The following is a 23,497-nucleotide window of genomic DNA, read 5'->3' on the forward strand; positions in this document are numbered from 1 at the left end:
GTCTGCACCATTGCATTATTAGAATTATGTGTAGCAATAAGAATGCTTGAATACAAAAAATAATATGTTTTTAGTGAATCTAGTAGTAAGACATATCTTTCTCTTTTAAAAATACTATTTTGTGAATAAAAGAAAAGCTTTGAGATAGTAATGTGTCTGAGATTTCTTTCTTTTTGATAGGATATTTTTATACTTGTGGTTTTAATGAGCCACATTCATAAATGAACTATACTTTTAGATAAGAAATTCTCATATTTCCAGTCAAAGAAAATAACTTCCTCAGAGAAGTGCCTTAAAAATTACTGTAGAAAAAGGGGCAAACTTGCCATAAATCTACCAGGTGTGTCATCTATAGGCCTGTATACTTTTAAATCACCATGTGCATTTTTGTTTTGTTTTCTCTCAGGAAAGGAGACAGAGAAAGCCAAAGATCGGTGTGAAAAAGCCACTATGAAACTTCATATGTTGCATAACCAGTATGTGTTGGCACTGAAAGGAGCACAATTACATCAGCACCAATATTATGATACTACACTTCCTCTGTTACTTGATTCACTACAGAAGATGCAAGAAGAAATGATTAAAGCCCTGTAAGATGTATTGTTGTATATTTCTAACTTCTACAATTTTTTCTGTGTGGGGTATTCTAATTAATTTATAGGAATAGTTGAAAATAAGAAACTGTGATTAATTACATATATATCAGGGGATAACAGTTGATAATAATCTATCCAAGCGTGCTTACTTAAACCTACCAACAAGACACCATCTTCTTACAAAATCTTGCAGATTGCCTGCAGTGTTTATATTTGAGCTCATGATTTTTCCTTCAGTTTATAGACTATAGCAAATTTGTTGCCTCTCGGGTAGCCTCTATTATGAAATTCCACCAGGAACAAATTTGGTTTAAACTGCCCAACTGATTTGAAAGTGTTTGGGAAGGAGGGCCAAGCCAGATGCATTGTTAATGATATAGGTGGAGAATTAACAGGATTAGGTAAACTTGATTACACTGTAAGGAATCTCCCCTTAAAAATACTATTACCTCTTTCCTAAAAGATCATTTTTACATCTTTTCAGAGTGCAGGGAAACTGATGATATTTGAGAACAGATATTGAGAACTTTTAGCCCTCCTTTCTGGTTTGTAACCACCATGCTGCCTCTTTGTCTTAGTTTGAAAAAAAAGGGTAGTTACCTTTTTTTGTAAGTGTTCTTCAATTAGATGTGAAACACTCTTTTTTGATTCACTTTCTTGCCTAATCCGAAGTCAGTATTCATCTTGATTTCAGTGCATAGGAATGAGGGAGAGTTGGGGATTCCACACTTCATGTGGTGCTGGCATCATTAGCTTCCCTATGCAGTATAATTTTCATCTTTTTGGTTCAGATGCTGGTATTTAAATAAGCCTGTACTCCCTGTACAGTCTTTTTAATTTTGTAGGTAAGATCACAACAAAAGGCTACAGTTAAATATATGCGTCCTTATTAAGGTGATTTTTTTGTAATCATGAGATAGAATAATTAACTGAAGAAATATATGCTGGAACAAGAACTTATTGAAACCACTCATCTTTGCTCTGCCTGGAGTACTTTGTCACTACATAGACGTTTTTGTGAGTTCTGAATGTATTGGTAAATTATTCTATTATAACTTTGGTGCACATATTAGAGATACTGATTTCAGGTGTAGAACTTAGTGTGAAAACCTCTGTGAAACAAAACTTCGTTTATAACCCTAATTTTGTGGGTGAACTGGTTTTTTAAACTTGAAAAAATACAAATTAATATTGCTAAAAATTTTTTCCTTTTTTTTTTTTTTGTCATTATAAGTGATATAGATTCTCTTTCTCTTAGATATGGCGTTGCTATAGTTGATGTTTAGCTGTCTTTTCATCACACTCCATGAAGTATGTTTGGAATGTTTTCACACATGGTATTCTCAGAAAATACATGATTTAATGCCTTCTCTTGTCTGTTTTCTGATCTGAACAAGTACACTGAAAAAAGCCTATCACACCACTCTTTTTTATAGAACAAACATAACTTGAGTTCTTATCCAGGAAAAATGTATTTATACTTTTTTCTCTGCATATTTGGCTAGCCAAAATTCATCAGTGTTTTATGAGTGGCCACCATGCTTCAGATCCTGGCAAGCTGGCAAATTTATCAGACATGTAAATGAAATAGGAGATAATTATGAAGGTACATTGTGAATGAAAACTAAAAGTTAAGGAGAACAGAAGGGTGTTCTGAGTGTGTGTCACTGGATGCTATTAAGACTAGTGCCATAGTATCACCTCTTCCTCTAACATTCCCTTTCCATTTGGTTTTTCCCAGTCTTGGAAGCAGGTAAAGACAAGGCTAGGTGGCTTGTACTTTCTCACAGCAACTTCTTGGTTAATTTTCTCTCCTCTTGTAAATATATGCTTATTTGTGATTTATGCCTATTTTTGTCTGAATGACAAATCATATATATAAAAAACATTAATATGGAAAACTAGTGTTGAAAGGAAATGCACACAAATGCATTATGCCGGAATATGTTTTGTCATTAAGCATGAAAATCTTCACTGTAGGTTATAACACGCGTGGCAAGTCCTGTGGGTAGAAGAGCATCGTCACTGAGCTCTATAATTCCTTGTAATATCTTCAGTTTTTAGTTTGGCTATGTGTGTATAGGTGCACTGAAATCAACTGAAGGAGCATGGTCTTAAGAGACTCTACAGCCTAAGCCTGTAGAGAAATGGCCTCAGGTGATGTATTGTTTCCTTGAATGATAAATTGTCTTATTTTCCCTTTTTAGCCAGTTGCCACAAGAAACAGCAAATTGAAAATTTGAAGCATCTTCAATGCCATCTATGCTTTCAGTGCCATGTTATACACTAGCATTTTTTTTTCTCTCTAGAAAAGGGATCTTGGATGAGTATAGCGAGATCACCAGCCTTGTAACAGAAGAGATTGTGAATGTTCATAAAGAGATCCAGACCTCGGTGGAACAGATAGACCCTAACTCTGAGTATAACGACTTCATAGATACTCACAGGTAAGCATTTTGATCTCATGTTTCTTCTTGAGAAAAGCCTGCATTAAAAGTGCAGCTGACTAAATGCTTGGAGGAATTTGCTTCTGTTTAGTTCCTTTTACATTGTTACTTGTAAAGACTTGTAAAACTTCATCCTACTTTGAAAATTGTACTACTTTGCACATACAGAAAGCTGGTTGAACAGTCTGAACAGTTTGGCTGGCTCTAGAAAACCGAATATCCAGTTACATGAGAAGAGCCATGGCTTTGGTACTGGCAGCAGACTACACATTACAGTCTAGGCTCAGCGTGAGCCAATTTACTGTTTATTTAGGTGCAATTTGCATTCTGGGCTAAACTTGTTTTAAAGTCAAATCTAGGTACCTTTGTACTCTGCAGTTATTGCAGATTGAGACTTCAGAGCATGCAGATAATGCTAGAAAGTTCTTACTTAGAAAGTGTATTTCCCATTTATGGATCTATTACTCTGATTTAGTGTATGAGGAAATAGCTCTAAGACTCCTTGCATTATCTTTTTGTTGCTATGTTGATGGTTGTCATGTGCAAGTTTGTGATGGAAGCAGATAAGAGTCACCACACATTGGTAGCCTTTGAGAACTTTGATTGTTCAGTGAACTTGATTGGAAGAATTGTAGTGCATATTATTATTTAGTGAGATTTTAGAATTATGTTTTTTTCCACTGGAAAAAGAATATGTATCCAATTGCTATCTATCCTTTTATTTCTTATATAACTTTAACTGTAATCTAGTTAATAAAATACTTCAAAACTTGTCAAGAAATCAAAGAGATTTGCTTTATAATCTACTCAAAGATACATGTTGATTTTGAAATTAAAACAATTATTTACTAAATTAGGTCATCAGAAGTTGTTGAACAAGAAATAGAGTTTGATACGTCTTTGCTAGAAGAAAATGAAAACCTTCAAGCTAATGAGATAATGTGGAATAATTTAACAGCAGAAAGTTTGCAAGTCATGTAAGTCTGCAAATCTTTCATCCTTTGGAAATGCTAATCTGTGTTATATCTATGCTCACTCAGATTCTTGCATGGCTGTATCTCAATTTTTAAGATCAAATTTCTAAGTGTAGTATTTTCAGGCTACAAACTTTCCCATGCTGGTTGTACTGTTTTTTTGCACAAAATCCTTCTCCTTAGTCTCATCAAAAAATTTCCATTATTTTTAATGTCCGTTATTCTCTGTGCCAGTTAATAAAATGCCACAAATCTACCATGAGTCCTCCTTGGGAACATGCTAGTTAATTTTCCCAAAAGTGCTTCCACATTACTACCCTAGGAAAAACAGCAAAATATTTTGATGAAACCGTTGAGTAGAGTTATGTGGTCAGTGATTTAAATCTCGGAGTAGAAAATTTTCATGAATAAATTAATTTATTTTGTTTTTTAAGTATATGCTTTTGTTTTCTAAAGGAGATTGTTATTCATTATTGTAACCTTCAGAATACATTAACTTAGTAATACAGATGTAGCTGTTGTATAACATTTCACCAGCTTCTAGCTATTCAGGGTGATGAACTACCTCTCTATGTGTTTTGTTAATATATTTCCTAATTAAATATTTTCATTACTTTTACCAAGTTCACATTTAATCATTTGTTATGAGTAACGAATAGACTGCTGAGATTATTATGTTTGTATATTATCAACCTCAACTTTTGACTTACAGTGGTCTTGTGTGGTCAGTTGTGAGATTGCAACTGTTAATCATGCATTAAAAATGGGAAATTCAGACTTTCATTTATTGATGTTGTTTATGCTGTGTCTATTGTATTTCAGTTTGTGTTTGACTTCTTTAAAGTGTTTTCCCCTTAGAAAGTATAACCAATGCAAATAAGACATCAGTGATATATTGTGGGAACTTTTACATTTGGTTTTCTTCTTTTTTTTTTAAATTTCATTTGCTTAATCAGACTATGATCCTTATTTGTTGTAGGTTTCTCTGAAAATGAAAATCAGAGTGAAGTATTTCAAATTTAAACATATTCTGGTGTCTTCTGCAGGTTACTCTAATTCCCTGTGTTTTCTCAACATGACAGAAATTCTGGATTTAATTAATTTCTTTTTAAGGCTTTTAATCACCGTCTCTTTTCTTTTTCTATATAATTTGATTACTTTTTGTAAAATTGAATTTTTTTTTTTAATATGAAGTATCTTCCTCCTTAGTCCTTTAACTTATGAGAGGATACCATGATATTTAAGCCCCCCCACCCCAATTCCTTTAAACACCTTTCTCTTTTTAATATATTCTACATCATTACTATACTGAGATTATTCCTGCCTAAACTTTGTAGATGTTGTACATCTTAATGTATTTCAGTGCAGTAACAAAAAAAAAAAAATAGCCTCCCTTTTTAATAGAATATTAAAACTTTTCCAAAATTCTGCCTTCCATAGCTGAAAAAGAAAAATTCTTGTTTGGCTCGCCTTTTGTATCCAACTTTTTAGAAATAGACAGCACCATATAAAAATGAAAGAGATGAAATGTTGCTTTCCTAATAATAATTTCTGATAAAATATTCAATTATGTTATAAATGTATATCTATATATTTACCTGCTTAGATGCATTTTCAGTACAATTTTCATTGTGTTCTTTAGCAAAGCTTACATTCATCCACTTGAAATGGTTTTGCAAATTTGAGTGAGAAATTTTATGGTGTGTCATTATTTCTGGAATTAGATGGCTCTTCTAAGTGTTGTTGTCTTTAAGGTGTCCACTTTCTGGTATAGATTTAGGATGCTGAGAGAAACATTAAACTATTTTAGGTGAGACCAAAGACGGACACTCAACTTTCTTCATTCCCATGTTAGACAACAGGGAAGTGTCTTGTGAGGAGAGCAAAACAAGGCTGATCCTCAGCCTGCCATAATTTTCACCTTTGAAGTATTTTGAAATAAATGTCTTTAATGGCTGTGAATGTAATTTTTTAAGTCCTTGGAAGTACTTTTCTTCTGTGATATTTTTCAGTCAGGTTCAGTGTGAAAATTGTCTGTTGTCCATAGAATTTTTGGTCAAGGAATGCCTATTAACTTCGTATTTTGTGAACCTGCTGCTATATCTTTTTTCATTTTGTGGTTCTTAGGCTTTTGTTTTGGAAGAGAAGAGAAACAATTTATTCCTTTCTGCCTATGATAATGTAGATTTCTGTTCAATTTCTGCTTTGTGATCTCTTTTTCAGAGCGATCTTGTAGCTTTAGTCTGTTCTTTCACAAAGCTTGCTCATCCTTTATCCATCTGGTTGTCTTTATTTGAATGTTTTCAAGGTTATCATATTGGTTTTTAAATGAATGACTAGAATTTCAGAGGTAATCCAGATTACAGATTACAGTTTAGAGGGATACCTTCCAAGGTTTCCTGTGTTCATAGTCTGCTTTGGCTTTAACAAATCCTAGAGAGGCATTCAATTTGATTTTCTGACCAGACCAGCTCCTTAAGCCTCAAGTTTTCAGGGAATCATGTACTGAATCTCCAAGATTTCATTTCTGAGTGATAGTGGTAATTTTGGAACCATGCTAATTCTCTACATAAATAAAGCTTTGGATTATTTTTTCCCCACTGAGTAAATACAGTTTTGGATTATATTTTCCCCGCTATATATTTGCCTATTTCCATATGTATTGAAATCACAGCCCAGGTACAGAGTGTCATAAGGTCCAGAATAATCCTTTTTTATTCTTCATGTTCAGAGTCTTCCTCCTACCTCAAATAACATTATATGATTAGCATTCTCTGTCACTTTTCAAACTGTCCATTTATTTGAATTATTATGAACATAATAATGCAGATTATTTATGAAGCTCCACTGTCCCCTGGGACTGTAAAAACTGTTTATTATTATCCTGATTGTCCTTGCAGGTGAGAACCCTTCATTTTTTGTTACAGTTCTCAGTAACTGTCTTTACTCATAGATCTTATTTACTGTGTTTTAGATGTGTTGTTATAATATTGCCTTAAAGCCACTGCAGCCAAAAAAAAGAAACCCTGCAGGTATTTCTGTCAACAGTGTATGACTAGAAATGTGCAAGTAAGAGAAGTGTGCTACATCATTTATCCATAGTTGATGACTTTTAAAAAGTCATCTCTGTACATGATGAAACAATAGAAATTTGACTTTCCATCTTCAGTGTTAAAACTGTGGTCATGGAGCTTTAAAATGCTGCATTATATTTCTGCAGAGAAGAACTAACTTCAGTATCCACCAGATAAAATAAGTGCACATGGTGGATTTATTTCTCTAACATTTAAAACATTCGAAGACATACTGATTTATAGTCAATAATGTTTGGTTGAATCAGCTGTTTTATTGAGTATGCAATGAAAAAATGACAGCTTTCCATACATAACTGTTTAACAGTTTTAATGTATATTTTAAGGGAGCATGATGAGAAAACTGGTTTTTACATTTTAAGGTAAACTTATATTTATGAATAAAATTTTGACAAAGGGTGGTAGTTAATAGTCAGTGTTGACTAGCTAACCTTTCTAAGGAATGAGTTATGGTGTCTCCTGATAAATATTCATAGATGTCACTGACTAATGGTGAGAAATTCTGAGAAGTGTAGCAGAATAAAAGTTTATGCTTTGAAGAGACTTGCATTAGAAGCTGAGAGGAGCAAATAGAAAAAGCTGAATGTTGATCAGTGAGCATAGTAATATCCAATTCTTCTGAAATATAAGTTCTCTAAGATCAAGCATTTATTTTAATTGATAGTTACATCAGAACAGAGCTTATAACTAAAGAAATATGAAAGGAAGCTTTCCAGGTAGGGGTGTTGCATGATTTTTAAAGTGTTAAAGTGATTAACTGTTAAGTCATAGAAACCCTTTTGTAAACTGAAGGCAGATACGACACGACAAGAAAATTCCTTTGGCAAGCTACAGCCAAGATGACACAAGACAGATACAGAATTGTCAGCTGTAATGAGTTTGAATGAAAGGTATTGTTTAATCAAAGAATAGATGTTGAGTGCAAGGAGGCAAGGGATTTTGGTGTGCATGGTAACTTTTTTTTCTTTTCTCCAAGATAAAAAAAAAATGTCCTGAACTATCTCAGAAGTTTCAGGAAGAACTTAATGTTTTAACCTGGTACTGCAGTATAAAATATAAAATCTAATATTTTTGAAGTGGTGAAATGATGAAGATGTTGTATTTGCATGTATATACTCATTTCTACTAGTGATGAAGTCTTACCAATTTGGTTTATATTCATGGCTGTTGATGCTTGGTCATTAGATAAAACATCAACTTCCTGTAAATCAGTTGTTAAGCAAATACAGTGTAGATTAAAATTTTGTTTAGAAAGCTGATAAAAAATAAGTTAATATTTTTAAATTGCTTTCTTCAGCAAGGTATTAAAATAAAAAAGTTAGTTGGTATTAAGTTGGAGACCCAGTATAAGAAAACATAGAGAAGTTCAGCATAGAGATTTTGACAGCCTAAAACTAATAAAAATGTATATGAAAAGCAGAGCTGTGAGGATGTTACTTTGAGGGAAATGTTTTAAATACTTACCTCAAAATAAACACATGTGGAAGGTGTGTCTCCTAGAAAATAAATTTTGGTCATTCACTGTGTGACTTTAGTAATTTTAGTCTCCTAGAATAAAATGCATGACTGAGTACAGATAGTATATAATCAACACTGTATAAAATGTATTGGGAGGAGAGGACTGATTCAGTGTTTAGAATCAAATAATTCCATTTGGTATATATGCACATGTGGAACATGCCTCCTAGATATTTAGAGAGCTGGGTGTGCCACTCCCTGGTTTGGAATGGTTTTGAGCTGTAGATCTTTGCAGTGGTAATTACTACGTATATTTTGCTTGTGTTCCACTCTTTACTTCAGTAATTCTATTGAAATTTGGCTTGAAAATGGGGGAGAAATAAAGTAAGATAAAGATGTGTAGATAAAGACAAAAAGGAAACAAGATGTAAATGCATGTTTATTTATAAGAGGTTGCTTTGACTTAACAATTTCTTGATTGATACACATTTTAGAAGTAGTCATTATGTAAGCCATTTACGTGCATTGTTCTGAATGCAGATGTTGTAGATTCATGGATTTTTTTTTTTATTTGTAATTGGAATATTTACCAGGATAATTATGAAGTGTCAGTAATGGTTTTAAACTGTAATACTCCTTCTCTTTTAGTATTGAGTAGTTTTGTACAGTTTATCTTCACTTTGAATTAACCAGTGAATTTACTTTGAATTTACCCGAGATTGTAACCTAAAAAGGATAATTTTGAAGAAAGATACAATCACTATTACGCAATCACTAGAAATACAACCCAACTACTGATTCTGTGTATTTTTTTAAAACATACTTTATGAGTTGGAAAGCTTTTGTCTTTCTTAAAGCATCTCATAAATTAGGAAGGCATTAATTCATGGTACTCATCACATATTCTGGAAAAAATATTTTCTTCGTAGGAGAACCTGTAGGCAGGAGATCATTCTGTAACCGTGTATATATACAGAGGCTCATTTAGAATCTCTAATAATCCAGATTAACAATGTAAAGGTCTAGCCACATGAAAAAAGAAAAAAGCTATCACCAAGCACTGAGTAACATAATCTAAACAACAATGTTCTTTTACATCTTCAGGAAAAAGATTACGATGTTCCAGATACATACAGTTTATGCATTCACTGCTTGGGTTTCTGAAATCTGTTTTACAGGTTAAAATCAGTAATCGAAGAACTGATGCAGACACAGCAAACCCTTTTGAGCAAAGAGGAACTTGTTTTGGAACTAGAGAAAAAAATAGAAGAGTCGTCTAAGACATGTGAAAAGAAATCTGAGTAAGTTGAAATTCAATTTCAAAATAAAAAATTTGAGGGGGAAAAATGTCTATAATGCAATTCCTAAAACAAAAGTGAGAAGTAACCTTCACTAATCTTCTGCGTTTAGCAATTACTGTGAAAGACTGCAGTAAGTTAGTTTCTTGTCTCTATAATCACCCTTGCTCACTGCAGACCCCAACTCATTGAAGAATTGAGCAGCTTCATAAGTTTGATGTAATTGTCATAGTTTGACATGACTCAAGATCTGGACCTTCCATTAATTCAATTCAACTTGATCAAAGAAGATGAGTGAGTTCAGTTGCCTGTCTGTTTGACAGAATTCCTTGTGTAGGTGTAATTCTGTGAAAGGCTTTCAGAGTCATCTGCAAGACTCTTTATTATGCAGTAATATGTTTGCAGCTTGTCATGTTAAGTTCCTTCTTCCTTGAATTTCCTTTACAAAAGTATAAATGTAAAGAATGTAAATCTCATACCCTGTAGTACTACTGCACAGTAAATCCCAAAGGTGAGAGACTAGTGAGTGTGTTACTGCACCATAAATAAAACATTATTATTATAAAGAATCATTCTTGGGCAACATCTTTAGGTTTTTCTTCTACCTTTGGTTAGAAAAAATATTCACTCTTCTAATACTCTTCTAAACTAATGTAACACAACAGATAAAGAAACCTTTTGTCTGTAGTAATATTTTTCTGATTCGTGTTGCAATCGATATTAATCTTACTAATTTGGTAATAAATATTCATTTACAGTATCGGTAATGAATTGGAGTGCAAGTCCTTCAGTTAATCCTTCTTTCACTGAAGAAGTCTTGATGCTCTTTGTTGGCTGAGCCTTGTCACATGAAACATTGTATAGTATCTAATTCACATCCAAAACTTTATTTATGTACCTGATATCAATTTTTCTATTAGATATTTCGTGTCCTTTTCTTCAGTGAAGTTTACACATGCCCACAGTGCATTTTCCAATTTTTGGTTCTTGACCTGTCTTCTTTGCTATATGCTACTTAAAGGATAAACTGTATTTGAACTAGTTGAGTTTGATGGGGTGTTGTTTGGTTTTTTCCCCCCTCAGAATTTATTTCTAGTTATCACTCCCTGAAAATAGTTTAGACCATCGCTATATTTCTTACTGTGAAGGCTTCTCTGACTGATCCTTTAGAGATGTTTGTGGCTTTGAGGAGATGATTTTAGTTCAAATTGCACCAGTATCCGTTTGTCTTACTAAAAGGCAGGGAATCTGGCTTAGATATCTAGTTGTATAGTGAAGGCTTCCCTGAAACCATCCTTCTTCTAGTTTGTCATTGATCATGCCTGCCTCCAGCAAACTCCCTTTTCACCTTTTTGCTGCAGTGCAGTATATTTCAGCATGTAATTAATGTCCCCAGAATATCTTATCCAGCTGTTGCATTGGGTTCAATCATAAGTGCATAAGGTCATAACTTATGGCAATGTCTTGGTACCATTATTCTGGCACTAATATCCCTTTCCATCTTCAAATGATGATAATTACCTTCAACACAGAAACCTTTCTAATTGTATTTTATTTGTACATGTATATGTCAAGCATACCATCTGTCCTTCCAACATAATAGCATGTTGGATATTTGGGTTTTGATTTAGTTCACCCTTTTACCACTTTCTCATATGTTGCCCTGAGCTGCAGGAATCCTTCACACAAGATCTCTCTGAAGTTGCTAGTAGCTATTACTAGCTACAGGGACTTTAAAGTTAGCACTCCTGCAGGCAAATACTTTTATAGATTCTAATTCCTAGTGCGTGATTGGTGTGGCAAGCACTGAAAGTTGGATTTGGGAAACCAATCAGATTGTAATCCATTTTGCCACAGTTCAGAAAGAGGCCAGTTTGTGAGTGATTTTTTACTAGCAGAGTATGTCTTGTTATTGCTGTGTCCTGATGGGTTGAAACCATTCTGTATTTGGGGATGTCACTCCAGCCAGTCTGCATTCACCAAAGCCTTCCTGATGGTTGAAGCCTATTATTTTCACGTGGTGATGTCCTTTTTTTCTCATAAAGGAGACCAGACGGAAACACATTATCTTCAAGATAACTTCAGGATAATTGTTCATTTGCTTCTCTGATGCTTTAAAATATTTGCAACATAATGCCACATCTCAGTTTCAGATTTGAGAATTGTGTTTGCGTACCTCACGTTTATGCTTTTTGAATGGACGATCATTTTGCTGATGGTGCTGAGCTTTGCTCATTGGTGACTCAATATAATGGTCATCTCTATGGATATGATTTGTATCTTTTCCTGCCAAAGAGGATTTTATGACAGGTGGTTCCCCTGTTGCTTTGAAACCCATTTGAATAGTCACTTGGCAGTGCATCAGTTTGTGAAGCATCGATCCCTGTATGAACAACTTTTGCCTTTCCCTTTTTCTCCTAGGGTAGGGTTTGCGGGAGGGCTTGTCTTCAAGGGATTTTCAGGAAGATACAGAGCAACACCATACTGTGATTTTTTTTCATAGGGTCCTCATTCTTCATAGTTCTGTTCCATTTAACTCCTTCATCTGTTCTTTAGACTGAGAGCTCTGAATCTCCTGTGGACCACATGTCATTGGGCTCTGGTTGAGTGCTTTTAAGGGTGTGTGTATTATGCTGTGGGTGATTCTATCTCTTAGGCAGCATCTGTCAGTCTTTGGTTTTGGCAGTTTTTTGGGATAATAGTCATCTGTGTGCCTGCAGATGCTTTAAGTGCCTGTCCTTCAATATGATTTAATCACGACTGTCTCGAGTATTCATGAGTACAAGCGGTATTCAGAGAAAAACTATAAAAATAAGCAGAAGATGAAACGTTTCTTTTAGCTCCTCATAAGGATAAATTTATTTAGCTTGATAAGACAGTTATAACACAGTCCAAAAAGACTTATGGTGCAGAGGGAAAAACAGGTATCTTTTATGTGATGCTATATGAATTTATACTGGTTGTTAGGTGAGTTTACTATTGCAAATTATTACTGCAAATTCACTACACTGATTGGAATGAATTTCTTATCACTTGAAATCATTATCTAAAATTTACTTATTCTGTAAGGGAGGGGGAACCCCAGTGTTTAAAAATTCAGTCAAAAGTGGATGAAAACAGGAATTTCAGCTATTTTTATTAAACATGATTTTTGTGATAGAAAGAATGGGTGTTTTTGTGATAGAGAGAAGAGAATGAGTGTTTGCTTGCATTATCTTGTTTTGAAAATTTCTTCACCTTTGAATAAATGATTATGTTGAGGAATTGTCATGCTTTTTGCCCCCTAGCTTTCATGAAGCAAATAAAGTATTTTGAAACATATACATTTTTAAATTGTTATTTTTCCTTGCAGTATTGTACTCTTGCTGAGCCAAAAGCAAGCACTTGAAGAACTTAAGCAAACAGTCCAGCAATTAAGATGTTCTGAGGCAAAATTTGCAGCCCAGAAAGAATTACTGGAACAAAAGGTTCAAGAGAATGATGGGAAAGAGCCACCACCTGTAGTGAATTATGAAGAAGATGCCAGATCAGTGACTTCTATGGTAAGTTTTAAATCTGTTTTACTGAATTGCGTAGCCCTGCCATTGTACTTCAGACCTGGGATCAGAGGATCAAGATATTCAGTGAGGTGACTGAAAGTTAATGGACTTCACTTTGCATTTCTGGAGACTTGTTTGGACAAGAAGTTCAGTTACATGATTTTTTTTTTTTTTAAGTGGAAGTAACTCATAACAATTTATGTCTAGGGACTTGGATTTGTCTTCTCTACACTTGATGCTTAGATTTTCATGAAGAATGCTTACATGGATTTAGTAAACATGGCTGAATAGCTGTTGGTGATTTCCTTTGCTGTGTTGAAGAAATAAATTAACAGTTGTAGATAGAAAATTAACAGCAAAAGCTTTTGGAATTGCTGCCATGTGTATGTATAATATGTAACTGAGAAATTAATTTTATGTACTGTAATTACTCTTTTCTCAAACTGAAATGAACAATAATAAGAACAAAGAATAAGTTTCTTTGAAACTTATTTTTAAATGTTTACATGCTCGTAATAATTAAAAGGAAATTTTTTGTCTGATGAGACCTCATATAGTTTAAATAGTACATTACTTTGCTAATATTTTGTGTGGCTTCCTTTTCTCAGTTGTATGCAGCTATGTGCAGTGTTTCTAGGCCACATAAAAAAGCAAACAAACAGTACCTGTTTACTAAAGGGACAAACAGTAGTGTTTGCCTTTGTGGATTAGTTTTCACATGTAGGAGATATTTGTGACTTTTTATCTTTGAGGTTTAGCCTGACATTCGTTTTGGCCCGTGGGGCAGTATCTCTCTGAAATGGTAATTAAATGGTTGTTTCTGAGAGGAAAGCTTTTTTCTTCCTCTGTCTATTTGTGGAACCATTTAATTCCCATTCTACAATTATACTTGATTGTCAGCATTTTCTTGCTTCCACTGCTGTTTAATATTTACAAGGCACTATGAGGTGGCTGTCATTTACACTGGTACATTATTTTATGAAACTTGTATGCTTGTCATGACCTGGAAGGTGTTTAAAAAGTACAAAAAGATGAAGAAAGAGAAAGGAAGAATCAGGATAATGATTGCAAACAATTAGGAGGCTTGAAATCCTTTGGGGCATGCTATCTTGTTATTTATTACCATATCCTGTAGTAGTGCTAGTGATTAGTGTCTGCAGGGGTTAGTTGAGATTATGACTATAGTCATAAAAATGGTACTCTTTCACTTCAGCTCAAGATTACTGAAGCCTGCTTTCTGGTGTCTAAATGTCTAAACCTCTAACATTTAAAATTCTAAACCTCTGCTTCAGTGGGTGGGAGAAAATAATCCTGTGTGCTGAGTGCAGGCCTACACAGGGCCAACAGGACAGGACGCATGCGTCACTGTGTCACCTCCAGTGTCACCTGCAAGGAGTGAGGGCTCATCACCTCCAGTGCAGTCACTGATGGGCCTGCAGTGCTCTGGGGCAGATGCCACAGGGTGGCTGGTTCTGTTCTCAGGGACTGGCCTCCGCAGGAGGGCAGGGGAAGGGGAAACATGCAGTCATAGCATGGTTTGGGTTGGAAGGGACTTCCAAGATGCCCTAGTTCGAGCCCCTTTAAACACCTTCTACTAAAGCAGGATGCACCCCTTTACAAAGTCTTGCCACTTTAACCCAATATAAGGCTGCACAGAAAAGCCAGAAGAGTAATTAGAAAGGGGCATGATGAGAGGCAGTCTGGTCAGCTTCTCAGGGAGAAGGCAAAACAGGACCAGCAAAATGGTACAAAAGGAGGCAGAAATATTTAACACACTAAATCATGTTGTGTAACCTGAAATAGAGGATAATGTGGGTTTTTGTTGTTTTATTTTTTTAAACCAGTAAGTAAAATTTACTGTTAAGGTAACTTGAGAAAATAAATCAGGGACGCATTTATATGCCAGGGATAATGTTAACATTAATTTTGACATGGATTTTGTACTTTAAGTAACTTGCTCTAGTTTGTGCAGTTCCATCTGACATATGTTACCTGAGAGTTCAGAGTGCCTTCATCTTTTATGAAAATAATGCTGATCATTCAAGCTACCTTGCAGAGAAAAGCTATCATGAAGTGTGATGTGTTAAGTTTCATTTGAAGAAAAAATTTTGTGGGATTGCCACTTCCTTTGCTTATTTGAGGCAAAGCTTGCCAGAAGGGCTAAGCTACTCTTGGACATGCACACTTACTTTGTGGGTGCCAGATGTAGGAATCCTTGTCTTGTATGGGAGACTGAAAGGGACTGAAAGCAGAATTAACTGAGAGACCAGACAACTTTATTTCCACAGCTAAGTCAAGTTCAGCATTTACACGTACAGGATACATCATTTACATGTAGTGTATTGGTACTCAGGCTGCCTTGGGATCAGTACAAATTGCCCCAGAGGGAAGTGTTTGTGATCTACTGCAGCCTGCAGTGGATCCTGTTCATCCTGCTGCACATGCTGTTTTTTCCCTTAGGACCTGCAGGAGCTCCTGTACCTCAGTAAAGAGTTCTGCCAGCTTTTGGACTTGACCTGGTGGTGTTGGTATTGGCCTTGCTTTCTGAGAAGGGGCTTGAGGTGATGGTTAATGATTTGATGACCATGATGTTGGATAAGCCCTTACACCTGGGGCTATCTGCTCAGCACTTTGGCTGCACACAGTGGAAGTGCTGAGAGGTAGTGCAGACTTTGGGGCCTTTTTCACACACAGCCTCTTCCCCAGCTGGTCACTCCAGCGAGCCAGAAGTAGTCAGGCCTCTTGTCTCTGCACATGAAAGGACCACTGCTGTCACCTTGCAGTGGAGCAGAGAGAATTAAGGTGGTGTTGGGTGGTCACTGTCAGTACTGAGGCTGTCTCCTCTCTCACAGCTTGTGCCAGAGCTGTGTTCCTGGCAGAGCAAAACTCTACTCAGGTGCAGGAACCTCTGCTCCTTCAGACTAAGACTGTTTCCCCTTGTCATATCACTGTCTGCCAGTGTGAAGAGTCAGCCTCCATCTTTCTTATGGGCTTCCTTTAAGAGCTTCAGTGAGATCTTCCTTCCCTTCTCCAGGCTGAACAACTCCTCTCTCAGCCTGTTGTTGTAGGAGAGGTGCTCCAGCCCTGTGATCAGTTTAGTGACTTTCCTCTGGGTTTGTTCCATCTCTTTCTTGTGTTGAAAGCCCCAGACCTGGGTGCAGTTTTCAAGGTGGGATCTCACAGGGGTAGAGTAGAGAGAGTGAGTCACCTCCATCGTTCTACTGCTCATGGTGCTTTGGGTGTAGCCTCGGATGCTGTAGCCCAGGTTGACCCTTCGGGCTGCAAGTGCACAGTGTCAGCTTTTGTCTACCAGCACCCTCGAGTCCTTCTCTGCTCTTGATGGTTCTTCCTTCTCCCAGTCTGTGCTCATGTCTGGCATTGCCCTGTCCTAGCAGTCTTGATTGTATCTCAAGATGGAAAAATAATACTCTGGTGGGTTATTTCTGTAAATAAACATCCTGGTGATCTTTAAAATGGAATTTTTTTTTCTTTTCATATAACTCCTTAAAAATATAGAGCCGTAACAGATGAGAAATGAAATGTTCTTGCTGCCGATTGTGCATCCTGGTGTCGTTCAAGAGGATGACTGTTTCTTCAGCTAAAAATTCATTAAGATTTCTCCAATTTTTCTGGGAGCAGTTCATCTAAATATTACTCTGATACACTTGAATGTGGTTATTTATTCATCTTCAGAAATTAATTGTAAATTGTTATAAATTTTTTCCCCTAGAATTAGAAAATTGTAGTTGGCTTGTGTTGTTGGCATCCATATGAAGCAAATTTTCATGTCCTCAAGTAACAAATAATTTTTTTGTTTTGTAATTTAAAATTTGGAAGAGGCTATGCAAAGCAATTTTGTTTCATATCTCTTAAGTATTTTTATCTATAAATAGAGCCAATTTCATGGTGGAATAGTTTGCAAATTGTTTTGTTTCCCTTCTTTTACATTAGGTAGCTGTATAATAGAATACCAACAAGGAGTGAAATTCTGAAATGCTGTTAGATATGTTTTTATAGACAGTGTGATGTTATGTGAGTGTTTTAACTAAGTTTCCTTGGTTTTTTTTGCCTCTCTTTACTGTAGGAAGTTTTGTGTTCTGTTAGTGTCTTTAATATGGTTCGCCTTAGTCAATATTTTTTTTGAAATTTTTGCTGTGTATTGGTAGGTATGTGCTCATTTTAGGAAAAAAAAGGGAATTCCCAAACTATGCTCTTTTTTTCAACCAGGATATCATAGCACGGAGTGAAACAAAAATGTATTTTTTGTTATTTCTGGACATAGCATTTAACAGTTTTGTTATTGTATATGGAAAAAGGAAGCAATCTATTGTTACTAGCAGTTATACTTTTCTACTGACTTGTCCATACAAGACAGAGATAATTATAATGCTGATGGCACTACAAGTTTAAAATCTTGGTTTTGACTGCCTTTGAATTATGCATTTATGCTATCCATTATGTGAGATTATGGGATATTAGTAGTTCACATTTTCTTTTGTACTTAAAATACAGGGATACTAAAAAAAGCTATTAGCTAAATAATAACCTAAAAAAGGTTATTCCTTGTAAATGGATATATTTTGACAAAAATGTAGTAGTATCTGTAGTGTAATGTCACTTTATGAAATTTAACCAGTAACTGGAAGCTACTTAAGCTTACTTTGCCATGTTTAGGTGTTTAGTCAGTTGATGTATGGCCTGTCATTTGTCTTAAGGTACATAAGCTACATTTTTGCTGTTAATATGATCAACAAAGCATGGCAGGAGTCCATGGTAATTAAAATGAAGAAAGCAACAGCAAGAAAATTTTTATATGTCTGATGATCAAACTAGAAATAAAAACATTAATTTTTGAATATTACAGTGCCAGCTAAACATTTACGCAGGTAATTACGTGCAATTATGATGATTTGCATTTCATGGTAAAGCTTTAAACTTTCAGCATCAGTATTGCCTTGGAAATTGTTACAGAATAGGAACTCTTCAGGGAGTGTTTAAACCAGGCAATAGATTTAGTTAATATAAAATAGTAATTAATTTTGGTTAGCAATCTGTGGCACTTAATTATGTCTTCTCCCTTTTTCTTATATGGTAAAAAAAAATTATGAAGATGCAAACCCATTACTTTTATGAATATGTGTTTGAAATTATATGCTGTTCTCACTGTAGAAGTGTTTAACGTGGGTTTATTTTGCATACTGCAGCATTTTCCTGGAGCTGATTGACAAAACTGAGACTTGGTGTGCAAAATCTGCAACACTTGACGGACTTGTCAGCAGGTGGAGCTCAGTGCTAGAAGACTAGCTATGACTGAATAAGCCAAAGCTGTTAGTATGAACTCATGAGAGATACACAGGGCAGAGGCAAGCTGAAGCACCATGGTGCAGCCATTGGACATTGTAATGCCTTGTTGCCAGTAGGCTTAAAAGTGTATGCAGCAGAAAATGGTTTTATCTGTTGGAAAAAAAAACAAACCAGAAGTTGGCCTGTTCTACCTCATGTGAATGTTTTATCTTTCCATCCTTCCTTTCTAGAATCCAAGACTTGGTGCTCTAATTAGTACGATCAACAAACCAGTAGCCAGAGTCTTCTCCTACAGGTTTTGATTTGAAGTGAATGTGTTCAGAATTCTCAACTAAAATAACAATTGACAAATTTAATAAATGTGTATGTCTTTATTTTTTTACTGTCAGTTACATAGATATGTAGAAAGAGATTTTGCAGGAGTTTGCTGTTTGATTAAGGATGCTTCGTTGCATACATTTTAGTTGTTGGATCACAAGGTCATGAAGCATAATCTGCTGAGAGAACTACCACACTCTTGGGGGCTCCTTTTCCCCTGCTGTCTCAGAATATGCAGGTTACTTATTTTTAAATAGATGCTAATAAGTGATTGCCTTCTGTAACAGGCCATTGCAGCAATAACAGAAAGGGTAACAGTAGAGATAAATTTTTCATTTTTCTTACTGATTCAGAAGAATACACTCATTCTTGTACTCTGTAATGCATCACCAAATATCTCCCTTATCTGTCCCTATAAGTAATTCTCTAGTGATTAGAGGCTCATGACATCTGTATAAAACTAAGATTGTATTAGAATATGGTAGGGGAGCCCTTCACTCTAATTCGGTTTATATATTTATAAATATTGTACACTTCCTCCACGTTATTGTAAGATTTCAACTTTCTTGTCAAAAGACCAAGGGCCAGAGTTAGTCTGTGCAGCATTGATATCCTTATCCTTTCTTCTATTTTAGTCTCTGCTGAGGAAACACTGCCAGTGCAATCGTGCTGTAGAAATTTTGCCTATTCATTCATAAAAGACCTCAAAATTAACAATTTAGTTTGGTAGTTGCTTGGACAGCTGAAGTTCAGTTTTGTTTATGGCCACTGTCCAAGCTTGCTGGCTTGGGCCTGTGTTTCTGGCTTACAGCCAGAATTTGACATGGATCGAAAGTGCCCCAAATTTCAGATGCTTTTAGAAAGTGTGGAGAGAATTAATTCTATTCATTTTTCTCTCATAGTGAATATGTTCTAGCTTCTGTTTCTTCTTTTTGTAAATCCCAGTTGCCTGATGACATATAACAAAGGAAGAACAATACTAAGGATATACTAAGGTAGTAGGCAGATAAAACCAGTCATACTTTGTCCCACTGACATGTCCAGAATATACAGGATGAGAGGTCAGTGGAGCTGTGAAGACTTGCTACTGAACATACCTAGAAACTTCTGAAGTAAAGGACTGGGCTGAGTTCACACACTAAGGCTCAGAATTTAGGTATTTCTTAAGGTTAGTGTATCAAAAAAAAGTTGAGAAATAACGTTGGGGAAAAGCAAAATTAGAAGTATAAGCAATATTTTTGAGGAATTGAGGGAGGTGGATCATTCACAGAAACAGAGCTCTTAGAATATTTGAAGTGCAGAATTAGTTTACCCTCTCTGTATGAAGGAGAGTTATAAGCACTTGAGAAAAGTACATAAGTCTCTCTTGAACTGCCAAAAATATTTCAAGAGCTTTCATTTCTTTCTTGAGGAAGCAGGCTTCACCATAGTAGTGTTGCAGAATTGCATACCCACCGGGGATTTGTTATTACAGTCAGAATCTTCTCTTTGGTTTAGGAAAGCTTCACACAGAAGTTTCCTTTTGAATAGAAATCACATACTGGTATCCAGCATATGTTTCTCTGTGTGCTGGGAGAAAAATAGTAATTCTTTGCCAGAATCATCATCATTGTCATCCTGCATCTTTTTCATAGCGATGGGACTGAATCAGTGTGATTGCTAACTTCTCATAGCCTCTAGGCAACACACAGGACGTAATGTGATAGAATTTGGCTGCTTTAAATCGCTTCCCTGCTTTGCTCTCTTCGTTTTAAGTGGCTGATTAAAAATACCATTGTGTTTAGAGGCAATTATTAGGCTTCTAAAACTCCTAAAATCTGCTGTAAAGTAATTATTGGAATTAGGATTTATATTTTTAATGTAGTGTCACTGGTAGTTTTTTGCCAAATTGAGGTTTTATCCTTAGCTTCTTCTTTTTCTGCTATTTGGGGAAGTTCTCACCTGCTGCAGACTTGAGAAAACAGAATGGCAGTCCAATTTTCAGACCGCTGTTGTTAAGCTACAGACCTACTTTTTTGTTCTCCTTTTTATGTTTTGTTTTTTACTCTTGGTAATATTTTACAGTGACGTAAGTGAAATGGCATGTTTCAGATACTCCTTTTTTTTTTCCTTTTTTTTCTTTTATCATCAAGTAGTCAGATAGATGCTAAACATTTCTGATCAGTTTGTAATCCAGGTGCCTGAACATCAGCATATGCCCATTTTTAGATTGCTAATGGTATTCTGCCTGTGACATAAAACTGTGACTTAAGTCTGCTAGTCCCGTGTACTTGTGTTAGGAACCTAGGCTGCAAAGATCTCTGGATATTAATATTCAAACAGGTGAAACCCCCTTTCCAACAGACATTGAGGTTCTCTGTTCAAAATAGTTTTTAATGGTAGGGAAGATTAAAGTTCTGTGTGAGATAGTGGTAACTATTGTAACCTTGTAAAACAATTCCAGGATTACTTATCTCAGTTTCTTTTTAGGGAGGTTCAGGTCATCAGAAACTTAATTTTTATTTGGCTGTTGTGTTAGGGTAATGCAAGAAAGACAGCGACATTTGTATGAAGATAGTAGCAGGTATCCAGAAGTTTCTGAAACTGATGTCCTCATCCTAGAGAAGAAAGAAAACTTACAGCCAAGATGCATGGAAATTTGTCATTCTTGGAAAAGGATTGAAGGTCTTTATTTTTAGGGCACTGTAGGATTTTGTGGACCAAAAGCAGGTTTGTGTTTTGGAATTTAATGCAAAATCTTTCTGCAAGCAAAACAATTTTTTAAATCTGGGATTTTTTTGTCAAATTTCTGAAAGTAACAAGAGTTGGTGGTGTCTAGAAGCTAGTATAGATTAGTAAAAGTAGGGGACGAAAAGAAAAAAGAAAAAAAAAACCCATATACAGGATAGAGTAGCAGAGCCAGACACTGGCAGCTCCAGCATCTGCAGAGCATTTAGTCAGGTTCAGAGGGTGTCTAGGAGTCCTATCAGGAGCAAAATGAAAAGAGGTTGGAGACAGTGCTCAGGACAAGACTGTCGTGAGGGTCCGAAGCCTGTCCAGGACACAGGACCAAACACAGGATTGCTGAAACCTACAGCATACTCATGTAGGACTCATCCTGAAGGAAGGGCTGGAGACAGAGCAGTTGTCAGTATAATTTCGTGCGACAGTTTTTCTGTGAGACTGTGACTGAGTTTATCAGTACATGTTGCCTCTGTGGTAAATTGAGTGCTAAATCAAAGCATAAATGGTATGAGAAGAAAAATACAGTATAAAAGTGATATAGTCTGAGCTATATATATCTACAAATTTTTGTTTCTGCTATGTCTCAGAATGACTTGTTTAATTTCTAGATCTTGCTCTGAATACTAAGATGAAATAAAATCACTTAATGTTTAGCTTTATATGTAATACAAACTTCTGTCATTCCCCTTTAGATTGAATTCACCTAGTTTTGCCAGAACTCTGTAATAATGAGGACTTGCACAATATCTAACTGAAATGATCTGACTGTGGAAACCTGTAGCATTTACTCAGCAACTGCTGTAAAAATGAAAACAAAGAACTATTGGTAGGAGAGAAAGAAAAACTGTAAACACAAATATATTAGTTAGGGGTTGGGAGTGCCAGAATGAGATGATTGACAGTCTTGATGGTTTATATATCATGTTAACCTGAAATTTTTTCTTCAGTTCTAGCTGCTGTCTAGAGCAATTGAACATGATGATTGCTTATTCTGAGTTCAGTGTAATGCAGTGAATGTTGCAGTACAGAAGGAGCTGATGTGACTGAGCTGGCCATAGGTGATTGTACTGAGAGAGGATGCAGGTTTTTGTATGACTTTTAAGTGAGGGGAGAGATATTTGGAGAATTCTAAAATAATAAAGTTTAGCAGTAACTTCTGAGCTAGAAACAATAAAACAAAAAACCCAAGGTAACTTCTGGTTTATAAAACCAGAGAAGGTGAAGAAGTAACTTCTGGGTTTAAAAGAAACCAAAAACCTTTTGGGTACGCTTGTATTTTGTTAGTCTGAAAAACAAACCCACATCCTCAAGGAAAATCAAAGTTTGGTGCAGCCGATATAAATTCAGGTTTTTTTGTTAATTTGTTGGCTGTTATAGCATAAAGGGGAGATGTTTTCTCTGTAGGAGGTGAGGGGAAGACAAACCCGAAAGTGGAAATTGTCAACATTTCCTACCTAGTAGGATCCTGTTACATTGGGGTTGTGCTCACTTACTGATAATTCAAACTCCATTACCATTAATGAAGGAATGATTTGTTTAAAGTAATTTTTGTACAGGCCAATGAAGTAGCTTTTTGACAAAGATACAGCAGTTTTCTTCTCAGACTGTTCTGTAGTAGTATCCAAAGCTGTGGCTGTGCATTGGAAAGTTTCAGTCTGCTTCAGGTGCTGCTGCTTTTGTCTATTTGATCTGTTCACTCAGTAGGGATTTTTATATATAACATGTAAATTAACGTTGGTTTTGTGGA

At 35.6% G+C, this 23,497-nt stretch overlaps 1 protein-coding gene across 2 annotated transcripts in view; it reads left to right on the plus strand.

Moving 5' to 3' along the window:
* FER (FER tyrosine kinase) overlaps positions 1–23,497 on the plus strand; it is a 165,284-nt gene that overhangs the window by 36,797 nt on the left and 104,990 nt on the right. For both annotated transcript variants that reach the window (XM_056513421.1, XM_056513422.1), the window contains exons 6-10: positions 407–590; positions 2,906–3,043; positions 3,901–4,020; positions 9,746–9,868; positions 13,218–13,407. In XM_056513421.1, the coding sequence (XP_056369396.1) occupies positions 407–590; positions 2,906–3,043; positions 3,901–4,020; positions 9,746–9,868; positions 13,218–13,407 (755 nt within the window). The remainder of the gene's footprint in view (positions 1–406; positions 591–2,905; positions 3,044–3,900; positions 4,021–9,745; positions 9,869–13,217; positions 13,408–23,497) is intronic.

Source organism: Oenanthe melanoleuca, chromosome Z, assembly GCF_029582105.1.
Source record: "Oenanthe melanoleuca isolate GR-GAL-2019-014 chromosome Z, OMel1.0, whole genome shotgun sequence".
Classification (NCBI taxonomy): Eukaryota; Metazoa; Chordata; class Aves; order Passeriformes; family Muscicapidae; genus Oenanthe; species Oenanthe melanoleuca.